Source organism: Oncorhynchus tshawytscha, linkage group LG22 (genome assembly GCF_018296145.1).
Source record: "Oncorhynchus tshawytscha isolate Ot180627B linkage group LG22, Otsh_v2.0, whole genome shotgun sequence".
Lineage (NCBI taxonomy): Eukaryota > Metazoa > Chordata > Actinopteri > Salmoniformes > Salmonidae > Oncorhynchus > Oncorhynchus tshawytscha.
The window spans coordinates 27,572,439-27,586,520 of NC_056450.1; the positions used below are offsets into that span (position 1 = coordinate 27,572,439).

Genomic DNA, 14,082 nt, shown 5'->3' on the forward strand with positions numbered 1-14,082 from the left:
GAATGTGACTGGCAGAACGGATGTTGTATCTGGAGGATGAGGGCTGCAGTAGATATCTCATATAGGGGGGAGTGAGGCCTAAGAGGGTTTTTATAAATAAGCATCAACCAGTGTGTCTTATGACGGGTTTACAGAGGAGTATACAGTCGTGGCCAAAGGTTTTGAGAATGACACCAATATTAATTTCCAAAGTTTGCTGCAGTCCAATCCCTGTACCTTTTGCAGAATATCAGTCTGTCCCTGATGTTTTTCCTGGAGAGAAGTGGCTTCTTTGCTGCCAGGCCATCCTCCATCACTGTGCGTGCAGATGCATTCACACCTGCCTGCTGCCATTCCTGAGCAAGCTCTGTACTGGTGGTGCCCCGATCCCGCAGCTGAATCAACTTTAGGAGACAGTCTTGGCGCTTGCTGGACTTTCTTGGGCGCCCTGAAGCCGCCTTCACAACAATTGAACAGCTCTTTGACCTTCTTGATGATCCAATAAATGGGTGATTTTTAGGTGTAATCTTACTGGCAGCAATATCCTTGCCTGTGAAGCCCATTTTGTGTAAAGCAATGATGACGGCACATGTTTTGTTGCAGGTAACCATGATTGACAGAGGAAGAACAATGATTCTAAGCACCACCCTCCTTTTGAAGCTTCCAGTCTGTTTTTCGAACTCAATCAGCATTAGAGTGATCTCCAGCCTTGTCCTCGTCAACATTCACACCTGTGTTAACAAGAGAATCCCCCTGCCATGATGTCGGCTGGTCCTTTTGTGGCAGGGCTGAAATACAGTGGAAATTATTTTTTGGGATTCAGTAAATTTGAATGGCAAAGAGGGACTTTGTAATTAATTGCAATTCATCTGATCATTCTTCATAACATTCTGGAGTATATGCAAATTGCCAATATACAAACTGAGGCAGCAGAGTTTTTGAAAATGTAATATTTGTCATTCTCAACTTTTGGCTATGACTGTAGAGTGCAGTGATGTGTCCTATAAGGAGCTTTGGTGGCAAATCTGATGCCCAAATGGTAAAGAACATATTAGCCGCTAAATGTGTGTACCTGTACCAGACGGGGAGCCAGACCAGGGCAGACGGAACAGATCGCCTGGTGGAATCCAAGCAGTAGGCAACGGGAGTAGGTGTGACATCCACTTGGGAGAAGCTTTTATTTCTGGAGGCAGATTTCTTGTAGAAAATGCCAGTGAATGGTCTCTGAACAACAGAAGGGGACTTCAAAGGCCTCTGAATTTGGGTGGGGCAAGTTGTGAGAGACTCCTACCACTTGTTGGGCCCGACGGCCTCGACACTTCTTGCTTCACACCTTAGTGCTAATTGAAGTTGTATCTGGTCTGTCCTAGCAAGCCTGGCAGCCTTCAGTCCCCGTAAAATATATAATTGTAATTAACTTTCATTTTCCCGTACTGGTCCTCACTGCCCAAAGTAGTCATTGCCCTGGGGTGACCAGCTGGGTCAAACTTGTTTTTCAATTAGTGAGCTGAATATGGTGCTCAGACATACCAAACGGACGGAGCAAGGGAAGCGCTTCCTGCACATACTGTAGGCCCACTCTCCCATCCTGCGTATAGGTCCCTCTGGAAATGCTCTGTTAATTACCTCTTCATTTCACATGATCTGTCCACAGTTTGTATAGTGTTGTAACGTTTGATTGTGAAGAACATTGGAAATTACCAAGGTTCAAACAGACATATTTTCTTTGATCTCCTGGCCACATTGCCTGGATTTGACCTCTGTCGCCTTCCTTCCCCTCCCTCAGGACCGTAAGCTGACCAAAGTGGAGCGTCAGCGGTTTAAGGAGGAGGCCGAGATGCTGAAGGGGCTGCAGCACCCCAACATTGTCCGCTTCTATGACTTTTGGGAGTCACCCCTCAAAGGGAAGAAGTGCATTGTCCTGGTGACGGAGCTCATGACCTCCGGAACACTCAAAACGTGAGTGTGCTGTCAGACTTGCTGGAGATGGGAGAGATGATGGTTAACGGAACAGGCTGTAACTGGGCTGCATCTATTCATAAACGCAACACACAAATATTTTTTGTAATGCATTCCCCCCAACAAACCAGTCAACGTGTGCTGGAGTATTATTTATCATTGATCAGATGACTCTTTTGTTTTTATCCCTAGTACTGCAAAAAGAGGCAAGGGGTGATATGCACATTTAATAGTTGCTCCAAGTTAGCCCCAAGTTAAAATTTTTTGAGTTGATTATCAATCCCAAGACTGTAGAATGTATGGGTGGTGATACTGATGTCCTTCCCTCCTGTAGGTATCTGAAGCGCTTCAAGGTGATGAAACCCAAGGTCTTAAGGAGTTGGTGTAGACAGATCCTAAAGGGCCTCCACTTCCTCCACACCCGGGACCCTCCTATCATCCACAGGGACCTGAAGTGTGACAACATCTTCATCACGGGCCCCACCGGCTCCGTAAAGATAGGAGACCTGGGCCTGGCCACGCTCAAGAGGGCCTCCTTCGCCAAGAGTGTCATAGGTAGGAGATCCAACCTGACTGCATCAGTAACACATGGTGTCTCGTCGTTTATTAGTCTTTCTCAAATGGACAACAGATTCTAATAGTGTCCTCCTTTCTAACCTTTGACCCATGTCCTCCCAGGCACCCCAGAGTTCATGGCCCCAGAGATGTATGAGGAGCACTATGACGAGGCAGTGGACGTCTATGCCTTTGGGATGTGTATGCTGGAGATGGCCACCTCAGAGTACCCCTACTCGGAGTGCCAGAATGCTGCACAGATCTATCGCAAAGTTACCAGCGTGAGTCCACATTTTAACATGTACACCAATTCAGCTATAGAGGTAACACTCTCACAACTAGGGTAGACACAAAAATTGTGGCCCTGTGACTACTATGAATGGCAGACACATACAATGCCTTGAAAAATTATTCAGATCCCTTGGTTTTCACATTTTGTTACAAAGTAGTATTAAAATGTGTTTAATTTTCATGTTTTGTCAACAATGTACACAAAATACCTTTTAGAGACTTCCGACTTCCGGCGCCGACAGAGATGGCCGCCTCGCTCGCGTTCCTAGGAAACTATGCAGTTTTTTGTTTTTTTACGTGTTATTTCTTACACTAGTACCCCAGGTCATCTTAGGTTTCTTTACATACACCCGAGAAGAACTACTGAATATAAGATCAGCGTCAACTCACCATCAGTACGACCAAGAATATGTTTTTCGCGATGCGGATCCTGAGTTCTGCCTTACAACCAGTGTAACCGAGTGGATTACATGCAGCGACCAAAAAAAAAAACGACTCAGAAAAAGAGGGAAACGAAGCGGTCTTCTGGTCAGACTCCGGAGACGGGCACATCGTGCACCACTCCCCAGCATTCTTCTTGCCAATGTCCAGTCTCTTGACAACAAGGTTGATGAAATCCGAGCAAGGGTAGCATTCCAGAGGGACATCAGAGACTGTAACGTTCTCTGCTTCACGGAAACATGGCTAACTGGAGAGACGCAATCCGAAGCGGTGCAGCCAGCGGGTTTCTCCACGCATCGCGCCGACAGAAACAAACATCTCTCTGGTAAGAAGAGGGGCGGGGGCGTATGTCTTATGGCCAACGTGACATGGTGTGATGAAGGAAACATACAGGAACTCAAATCCTTCTGTTCACCTGATTTAGAATTCCTCACAATCAAATGTAGACCGCATTATCTACCAAGAGAATTCTCTTCGATTATAATCACAGCCGTATATATCCCCCAAGCAGACACATCGATGGCTCTGAACGAACTTTATTTAACTCTCTGCAAACTGGAAACGATTTATCCGGAGGCTGCATTCATTGTAGCTGGGGATTTTAACAAGGCTAATCTGAAAACAAGACTCCCTAAATTTTATCAGCATATTGATTGCGCAACCAGGGGTGGAAAGACCCTGGATCATTGTTACTCTAACTTCCGCGACGCATATAAGGCCCTGCCCCGCCCCCTTTCGGAAAAGCTGACCACGACTCCATTTTGTTGATCCCTGCCTACAGACAGAAACTAAAACAAGAAGCTCCCACGCTGAGGTCTGTCCAACGCTGGTCTGACCAAGCTGACTCCACACTCCAAGACTGCTTCCATCACGTGGACTGGGAGATGTTTCGTATTGCGTCAGACAACAACATTGACGAATACGCTGATACGGTGTGCGAGTTCATTAGAACGTGCGTTGAAGATGTCGTTCCCATAGCAACGATTAAAACATTCCCTAACCAGAAACCGTGGATTGATGGCAGCATTCGTGTGAAACTGAAGGCACGAACCACTGCTTTTAATCAGGGCAAGGTGTCTGGTAACATGACTGAATACAAACAGTGCAACTATTCCCTCCGCAAGGCTATCAAACAAGCTAAGCGCCAGTACAGAGACAAAGTAGAATCTCAATTCAACGGCTCAGACACAAGAGGTATGTGGCAGGGTCTACAGTCAATCACGGACTACAGGAAGAAACCCAGCCCAGTCACGGACCAGGATGTCTTGCTCCCAGGCAGACTAAATAACTTTTTGCCCGCTTTGAGGACAATACAGTGCCACTGACACGGCCTGCAACGGAATCATGCGGTCTCTCCTTCACTGCAGCCGAAGTGAGTAAGACATTTAAACGTGTTAACCCTCGCAAGGCTGCAGGCCCAGACGGCATCCCCAGCCGCGCCCTCAGAGCATGCGCAGACCAGCTGGCCGGTGTGTTTACGGACATATTCAACCAATCCCTATACCAGTCTGCTGTTCCCACATGCTTCAAGAGGGCCACCATTGTTCCTGTTCCCAAGAAAGCTAAGGTAACTGAGCTAAACGACTACCGCCCGTAGCACTCACATCCGTCATCATGAAGTGCTTTGAGAGACTAGTCAAGGACCATATCACCTCCACCCTACCTGACACCCTTGACCCACTCCAATTTGCTTACCGCCCAAATAGGTCCACAGACGATGCAATCTCAACCACACTGCACACTGCCCTAACCCATCTGGACAAGAGGAATACCTATGTGAGAATGCTGTTCATCGACTACAGCTCGGCATTCAACACCATAGTACCCTCCAAGCTCGTCATCAAGCTCGAGACCCTGGGTCTCGACCCCGCCCTGTGCAACTGGGTACTGGACTTCCTGACGGGCCGCCCCCAGGTGGTGAGGGTAGGCAACAACATCTCCTCCCCGCTGATCCTCAACACTGGGGCCCCACAAGGGTGCGTTCTGAGCCCCCTCCTGTACTCCCTGTTCACCCACGACTGCGTGGCCATGCACGCCTCCAACTCAATCATCAAGTTTGCGGACGACACAACAGTGGTAGGCTTGATTACCAACAACGACGAGACGGCCTACAGGGAGGAGGTGAGGGCCCTCGGAGTGTGGTGTCAGGAAAATAACCTCACACTCAACGTCAACAAAACTAAGGAGATGATTGTGGACTTCAGGAAACAGCAGAGGGAACACCCCCATCCACATCGATGGAACAGTAGTGGAGAGGGTAGCAAGTTTTAAGTTCCTCGGCATACACATCACAGACAAACTGAATTGGTCCACTCACACAGACAGCATCGTGAGGAAGGCGCAGCAGCGCCTCTTCAACCTCAGGAGGCTGAAGAAATTCGGCTTGTCACCAAAAGCACTCACAAACTTCTACAGATGCACAATCGAGAGCATCCTGGCGGGCTGTATCACCGCCTGGTATGGCAACTGCACCGCCCTCAACCGTAAGGCTCTCCAGAGGGTAGTGAGGTCTGCACAACGCATCACCGGGGGCAAACTACCTGCCCTCCAGGACACCTACACCACCCGATGCTACAGGAAGGCCATAAAGATCATCAAGGACATCAACCACCCGAGCCACTGCCTGTTCACCCCGCTGTCATCCAGAAGGCGAGGTCAGTACAGGTGCATCAAAGCTGGGACCGAGAGACTGAAAAACAGCTTCTATCTCAAGGCCATCAGACTGTTAAACAGCCACCACTAACATTGAGTGGCTACTGCCAACACACTGTCAATGACACTGACTCTACTCCAGCCACTTTAATCATGGGAATTGATGGGAAATTATGTAAATATATCACTAGCCACTTTAAACAATGCTACCTTATATAATGTTACTTACCCTACATTGTTCATCTCATATGCATACGTTGATACTGTACTCTATATCATCGACTGCATCCTTATGTAATACATGTATCACTAGCCACTTTAACTATGCCACTTGGTTTACATACTTATCTCATATGTATATACTGTACTCGATATCATCTACTGTATCTTGCCTATGCTGCTCTGTACCATCACTCATTCATATATCCTTATGTACATATTCTTTATCCCCTTACACTGTGTATAAGACAGTAGTTTTTTTGGAATTGTTAGTTAGATTACTTGCTCGTTATTACTGCATTGTCGGAACTAGAAGCACAAGCATTTCGCTACACTCGCATTAACATCTGCTAACCATGTGTATGTGACAAATAAAATTTGATTTGATTTGAATGTTACAGTGGAATATATCTTTTTATTATTACAAATAAAAACATAACTAAATTAAGGACTAGCACAATTTTATTTTCCCCAAAACGTTGCCATATTTACACAACCTTTTTCATAACGTTATCTTGACAATCAAGGAACTTGTAACGACATTAGACGAAAGAATTGGTTTCCCTCAAAATAAGAATTATTGAGAGCTATGACGTTGTAATAAAATTATTTGAATATGTCGCAAGGGAAAATTCTGAGTTTAAGGGCAAATTATATTTTCTATCAATGGATGTTGACTAAACTTGTTTGACTGCTATGATTAAGCAATAGGGCACAAGAAGGTATGGTATATGGCCAGTATGCCACGGCTAAGGGCTCTTAAGCATGATTCAACACTGAGAGCCTGGATACATTCGTTGGCCATATACCACAAACCCCCGGGGTGCCTTATTGCTATTATAAACTGGTTACCAGTGCATTTTTTGTTGTCATACCCATGGTTTAAGTTCTGATATACCACAGCTTTAACTATAGATAAAGGAGAAGGGAATTCAAATTATTATATGCAGCCCAAGGGCACAACAGCCACAAAAGGCATGGATTTGTTTTAAGGAGCATTAGGCCACACAATGGGGATGCTGCTGGGAAATTCGAAGCATTATCAAGTGCTTGTCAAATTGTGAATGAGAGACTGATTCACAGCCTGCACAAGAAACAAAGCAGAGCTCCTGCCTTTCATGCAACTTTTTTCAAACTATAATTAATCGCATCCATGTATCTTTTTAGAATATATTAAAAATCAAAACATATAGGCCAAGGTTTGTGCGCACTCCCTCAAATACTTTGGTAGGCTGGTCATGGCTCACATCAACACCATCATGCCAGAAACCCTAGACCCACTCCAATTCGCATACCGCCCCAACAGATCCACAGATGATGCCATCTCAATCGCAGTCCACACTGCCCTTTTCCACCTGGACAAAAGGAACACCTATGTGAGTGTTATTCATTGACTGCAGCTCAGTGTTCAACACCAGTGCCCACAAAGCTCATCACTACGCTAAAGCCCCTGGGACTCCCTCCGCAATTAGATTCTGGACCTCCTTACGGGCCGACCCCAGGCGGTAAGGGTAGGTAAGAACACATCCACCGTACTTATCCTCAACACTGGGGCCCGTCTGGGGTGCATGCTTAGTCCCCTCCTGTACTCCCTGTTTATCCCAAGACTGCGTGGACAAGCACGACTCCAACACCATTAAGTTTGCTGATGACACAACAGTGTTAGGCCTGATCACCGACAATGATGCGACAGTCTATAGGGAGGTCAGAGACCTGGCAGTGTAGTATCAGGACAACAACCTCTCAATGTGAACAAGACAAAGTAGCTGATCGTGGACTACAGGAAAAGGAGGGCTGAACACGCATCCATTCACATCGATGGGACTGAAGTGGAGCGGGACGAGGGTTTCAAGTTCCTTGGTGTATATCACCAACAAACTATCATGGTCCAAACACCCCAAGACTGTTGTGAAGAGGGCACTAAAACACCTTTTTCCTCCTCAGGAGAATGAAAAGATTTGTCTTGGGTCCCCAGATCCTCAAAGTTCTTCAGCTGCACCATCGATGGCATTCTGACCAGTTGCATCACCGCCTGGTATGGCAACTGCTCGGCATCTGACCGTAAGGCGCTACAGAGGGTAGTGCGTACGACCCAGTACATCACTGGGGCCAAGCTTCCTGACATCCAGGACCTATATACTAGGTGGACTAAAAGGCTCCTTTTAGAGCTACTACCCCCAAGCCATATGACTGCTGTACAATTAATCAAATGGCCACCTGGACTATTTACATTGACCCCCCCAAGCTTTGTTTTTTCACTGCTTCTACTTTCTGTTATCTATGCATAGTCCATTGAATGACCTCGACCAACCTGTACCCCCGCACATTGACTTGGTACCCCCTGTGTATAGCCTTGTTATTGTTGAACTGCATGGTTGGTTAAGGCCTTGTAAGTAAGCATTTCACAGAAAGTTCTATACCTGTTGTATTCTGCGCATGTGACAAATACAATTTGATTTGAGGAAAGTATCCTTTTTATATTTTTCTGCTTTGTTCAATTGTATTCTTCATACTATGTAAAAAGTTTAAATCCAAAGGTCTTCATTGGGCTTGTACGCTATGTGTGCAAGCCAGGAGATGCTGAATGTGTTTGTTAATTAACGGCCAGTTACCTTGACTGGCGGTGATTGTCAAGCAAATAACTGTCTGACTAAATTCCGTGACCGCCGCAGCCCCATCTAGAACCCCCAGCAGTTCTTCACAGATCCAGCCTTGAGGGTGTATTCCACTATATGCCAGTGAGGAAGAACACATGCAGCAAACTGTTTTTAGATGGGGGTGGGTTTGGAGTCATGATATATTTGATGACGGGTATTGATTTTGCGCTCTTTAAACTTGGCAGGCACTGCTGGAATGGAGTGACTCACCTTATCCTGGTTTCAGATCTGTGCTTTAGCTGACGTCTGACTAGCCTTATCAATGATAATCAGAGGACGTGTCTCTAAAGCACATGCCTATGCTGAAGATAGTCAGAGCAGTTGGCTAAGGCATATACACTGCCGTCAAAGTTTTCAGTCCACTTTTCTCTACGTTACAGCCTTCTAAAATTGATTTAAATATTTTTTTGCAAATGTATTGAATATATCAAACAGACTTGAGTTATTTACGTAAGTAATCAGACCCTTTGCTATGAGACTTGAAATTGAGCTCAGGTGCATCGTGTTTCCATTGAGCATCCTTGCTGTTTCTACAACTTGATTGGAGTCCATCTGTGATATATTCAACTGATTTGGAAATGCTCACACCTGTCTATATAAGATCCCACAGTTGACCGTGCATGTCAGAGCAAAAACAAAGCCATGCGGTTGAAGGTATTCTCCGTAGAGCTCCGAAACAACAGAATTGTGTCGGCAAAGATTTGAGGAAGAATTGAAGGTCCCCAAGAACACAGTGGCCTCCATTCTTAAATGGAAGAAGTTTGGAATCACCAAGACTCTTCCTAGAGCTGGCCAAACTGAGAAATCGGGGGAGAAGAGCCTTGTTCAGGGAGGTGACCAAGAACCCAATGGTCACTCTGACAGAGCTCAGTTCCTCTGAGGAGACGGGAGGAACTTCTAGGACAACCATCTCTGCAGCATCCACCAATCAGGCCTTTTATGGTAGTGTCCAGATGGATGCCACTCCTCATTAAAGGCACATAACAGCCTGCTTATGTCAGTTTGCCAAAATGCACCTAAAGGACTCTGACCACGAGGAACAAGATTCTCTGGTCTGATGAAACCAGGATTGAACTCCTTTGGCCTGAATGCCAAGTGTCATGTCTGGAGGAAACCTGACACTATTCATATGGTCAAGCATGGTGGCAGCATCATTCTGAGGGGATGCTTTTCAGTGGCAGGGACTGGGAGACTAGTCAGGATTGAGGGAAAGATGAACCGAGAAAAGTACAGAGATCCTTGATAACCTGCTCCAGTGCTCAGTACCTCAGACTGGGGCGAAGGTTCATCTTACAACAGGACAACAACCCTAAGCACACAGCCAATACAATGCAGGAGTGGCTTCGGGACAAGTCTCTGGATGTCCCTGAGTGGCCCAGCCAGAGCCTGGATTTGAACCCGATCGAACATCTCTCAAGAGACCTGAATATAGCTGTGCAGTGACGCTCCCCATCCAACCTGACAGAGCTTGAGGATTGCCAAGCTTGTAGCGTCCTACCCAAGAAGACTCGGCTGTAATCGCTGCCAAAGGTGCTTCAACAAATTCTGAGTAAAGGATCTGAATACTTATGCAAATGTGACATTTTATTTTTATTTAATGCATTTGCAAATATTTCTAAAAAAGTTTTTGATTTGTCATTCTGGGGTATTATGTGTAGGTTGAGGGGAAAATAAGTTAATCCATTTTAGAATAAGGCTGTAACTTAACAATGTTGAAAGCGGGAAGGGGTCTGAATGCACTATACATATCTGGGACCAGGCTACCACGTTACCAGGCTATATCCACCTGCTATTAAACACACAACTCCCTCTTTCTGGAAGAGGCAGTGTTTCACTGTCTTCTTTACTCTATGCATATCAGTGCCCTGGAGAGACCAGAGAAGGTTATTTATAGCTCCTTTATCAAAGGGAAACCTCTAGCTATAAACCAGACTACATGCAGTACATATTTGCATCTGTATGAATGTGCCAGTTCCTGAAAATACATTTTTATTTTTGTCCATATAGTTGCGGAAAGGGTCTTGATTAAAACATTAACGATCTGACAAGTGATATAGATGACACCTGAAATGTGATGTAGGTTTTTAAGGACTCGTTTTGTGCATGTCTCCATATCAAGAAAACTCCCAAAGTCAGGATGCAATAACTTAAAATGAGGTGTGCAAACTAAGACCACATTTGGAAACCATATAACCTTTGGTCATAGTCACCAGAACAGCATGATAATATGTGGCCATCTCGCTCTGTTTTTACCCTTTGTTTTTTCCCCCACAATACTTACTCACCGAGTCTGGCCTTCCCTCTGAATGATTTGTTTTCCTTTCTCTGTTCTCAGGGAGTGAAGCCTGCCAGCTTCAACAAGGTTGTGGATCCTGAAATCAAGGAGATTATTGGCGAGTGCATCTGCCAAAAGAAAGAGGAGCGGTGAGTGACTGTACCCGCCTCTCGGCCACAGGGCCCCCAAGGTGCCCTGCCGTCCCTCCGCACCTCGCATCATCCTGCCCACGTCCTATCACCACAGCGATGATAGTCAGTGCTCTCAACAACATTGCAATCTACCCTCCCGATCTGTAGGGTGTCCTCTGCTAAGTTGAATAATTGGTTTGATACGGAGGAGAAAATATCCCTTAGAACCCCCTTTTTTTCAGGTTTTCATACTGAGGTTGTGTGCTGTGCTCTCTGTCCTTGTCCTGGCAGCTAATAAATGGAGGGTACTCTTAGATAAGGGCTTATCCTGTTCTTATGGCTGTGTACAGACGGAAACACTGAAAACATTGGTGCCCAGCGGAGTCTGTTTTTCAGCTCGTGCATGACATAACTATTGAGTCACTTTGTACTTTCAGACTGACTTTCGTCTCATTTATTTAATGTTGGCCTAATCTCTGAAATGACAACAGAAGATCAGTTGGAGCCATGTTATCACAGTGGTGAAGGTTGTTTTTCTTGTTCCTTTCTCCCAGGTACTCTATAAAGGACCTGCTGAACCATGCCTTCTTTGCAGAGGACACAGGGGTGCGGGTGGAGCTGGCAGAGGATGATGATGGGAAGAAGGAAGCTATCGCCCTGAAACTGTGGGTGGAAGACCCCAAGAAGCTGAAGGGGAAGTACAAGGAGAGTGGCGCAATTGAGTTCACCTTTGAACTGGAGAAAGAGACACCAGAGGGCGTAGCCCAAGAGATGGTAAGATGGATGGTTGAAGACGTGTGTATTATAGTGTTAGACTGGTTGAACAGACAATCCAAGGTAGAGTATGAATTTGACCTGCATAAAAATATATTTTAGAATTTCTGATTCTTTGAACCTCATCACAATATTTCTCAAGTCTGTGTGGTTGTCATTATTTATCAAATGTAACCATGTTGGGTTACTTGTCGTGGAGGGCAGCAGAGGTCTGTGTTGGGTTACTTGTCGTGGAGGGCAGCAGAGGTCTGTGTTGGGTTACTTGTCGTGGAGGGCAGCAGAGGTCTGTGTTGGGTTACTTGTCGTGGAGGGCAGCAGAGGTCTGTGTTGGGTTACTTGTCGTGGAGGGCAGCAGAGGTCTGTGTTGGGTTACTTGTCGTGGAGGGCAGCAGAGGTCTGTGTTGGGTTACTTGTCGTGGAGGGCAGCAGAGGTCTGTGTTGGGTTACTTGTCGTGGAGGGCAGCAGAGGTCTGTGTTGGGTTACTTGTCGTGGAGGGCAGCAGAGGTCTGTGTTGGGTTACTTGTCGTGGAGGGCAGCAGAGGTCTGTGTTGGGTTACTTGTCGTGGAGGGCAGCAGAGGTCTGTGTTGGGTTACTTGTCGTGGAGGGCAGCAGAGGTCTGTGTTGGGTTACTTGTCGTGGAGGGCAGCAGAGGTCTGTGTTGGGTTACTTGTCGTGGAGGGCAGCAGAGGTCTGTGTTGGGTTACTTGTCGTGGAGGGCAGCAGAGGTCTGTGTTGGGTTACTTGTCGTGGAGGGCAGCAGAGGTCTGTGTTGGGTTACTTGTCGTGGAGGGCAGCAGAGGTCTGTGTTGGGTTACTTGTCGTGGAGGGCAGCAGAGGTCTGTGTTGGGTTACTTGTCGTGGAGGGCAGCAGAGGTCTGTGTTGGGTTACTTGTCGTGGAGGGCAGCAGAGGTCTGTTGAGTCCAGGTAGACAGTGTGCCAACAGTGCTCTGATCTCATCAGGGAATGTGCCCTCATGCAGATTGGCAGTGATACGATTTGTACTTCCAGGAGTTGTCTTTTTTTCTTTTTTTCCACCATCAGATAAGACCTGGTCATGCCTTGTGACAAAACACTGGGCCAGAGAGGTAGCATATTTCTCTCTGTACTTAATTAACCCAGTGATAACATTAGAGTGCTCAGGCTCTTGGTGTGGTTTTACATTTCTGATGGACCTAGCTACTGTTTTCTCCTATAGATTGTTCTCAGACCCAACATCTAACTTATTTCAGACTTTGTTCAAGCTGTTTAAGTGAAAGCAGGTATGGGCTTTATACCAGGTTGAGGAGCACTGGGATAAAACACTGCCTCTGTAGTGAAACTAGAAATAGTCTCACTGGACGCTTGCAGATGGCAGAGGGTTATGAAGTGCAAAAGAGTAGTGGATTCGGCAGTTTGTCACACCCATTTCTGACAGATGTGTAGAATCAAGCACACAGCCATGCAAACATGACAAACATTGGCATTAGAATGCTTTACTGATGAGCTCAGTGTTTTTCAACGTGGCACCGTCATTGGTTGTTGCTTTCAACCTCATTTTGGAATTAGATGTTTGACAAGCAGGTGTCCACAAACTTTTGGTCATGTACACCTGTCTGTGGTGTTAATTGTATAAAAGGAAGAAGTGTTGTCTTTATTTTGGCCTGGATTAACTCCATCTGTTTGTCCTCTTATGTTGTGTAGCGACTGTTCAAAACGGCCATGAGCAGACTTCTCTTCGTTTGTATTCTTCATATCTCATTGTGATGGTCACCAGAGATGTGCCTGGTTTGAATCGCTCTTCTCGTGCCTCAGCATCACGGTCTATTCTATCAAGTCAGGAAGAACAGCCACTAATCATTGTCATTGTTTGACCATGTCTGGGTGACCTTCATTTTATGGTTGTCTGTGTTTGTATTAGTGAGCTCATGAGTTTCTGGTGTTTTTATGCTGTGAATAGATTCTATAGTGTTTATTTGACCCTGTAGGCTATTTGTGTTTGGGACAGGCTTGGGTTTGTGTGTGTGCGCTTGACCATAGTTTTGTGTGTGTTCAGTTTGTTAAGCTGTCCTTTTGTCAACGGGCCAGGCTGTCGTGAGTGTTCATTTCCGTTGTGAATGGGTCTGGCTGCAGTGCTTAGTGTTACTGAGAATCAGGGCCATCGATTATT

At 46.0% G+C, this 14,082-nt stretch overlaps 1 protein-coding gene across 6 annotated transcripts in view; it reads left to right on the forward strand.

The window, feature by feature from the left end:
- The window catches only part of LOC112222231 (serine/threonine-protein kinase WNK2), a 62,714-nt gene that overhangs the window by 21,902 nt on the left and 26,730 nt on the right, over positions 1-14,082 (forward strand). For all 6 annotated transcript variants that reach the window (XM_024384940.2, XM_042304004.1, XM_042304005.1 and 3 more), the window contains exons 3-7: positions 1,766-1,938; positions 2,273-2,493; positions 2,617-2,774; positions 11,089-11,177; positions 11,714-11,933. In XM_024384940.2, the coding sequence (XP_024240708.2) occupies positions 1,766-1,938; positions 2,273-2,493; positions 2,617-2,774; positions 11,089-11,177; positions 11,714-11,933 (861 nt within the window). The remainder of the gene's footprint in view (positions 1-1,765; positions 1,939-2,272; positions 2,494-2,616; positions 2,775-11,088; positions 11,178-11,713; positions 11,934-14,082) is intronic.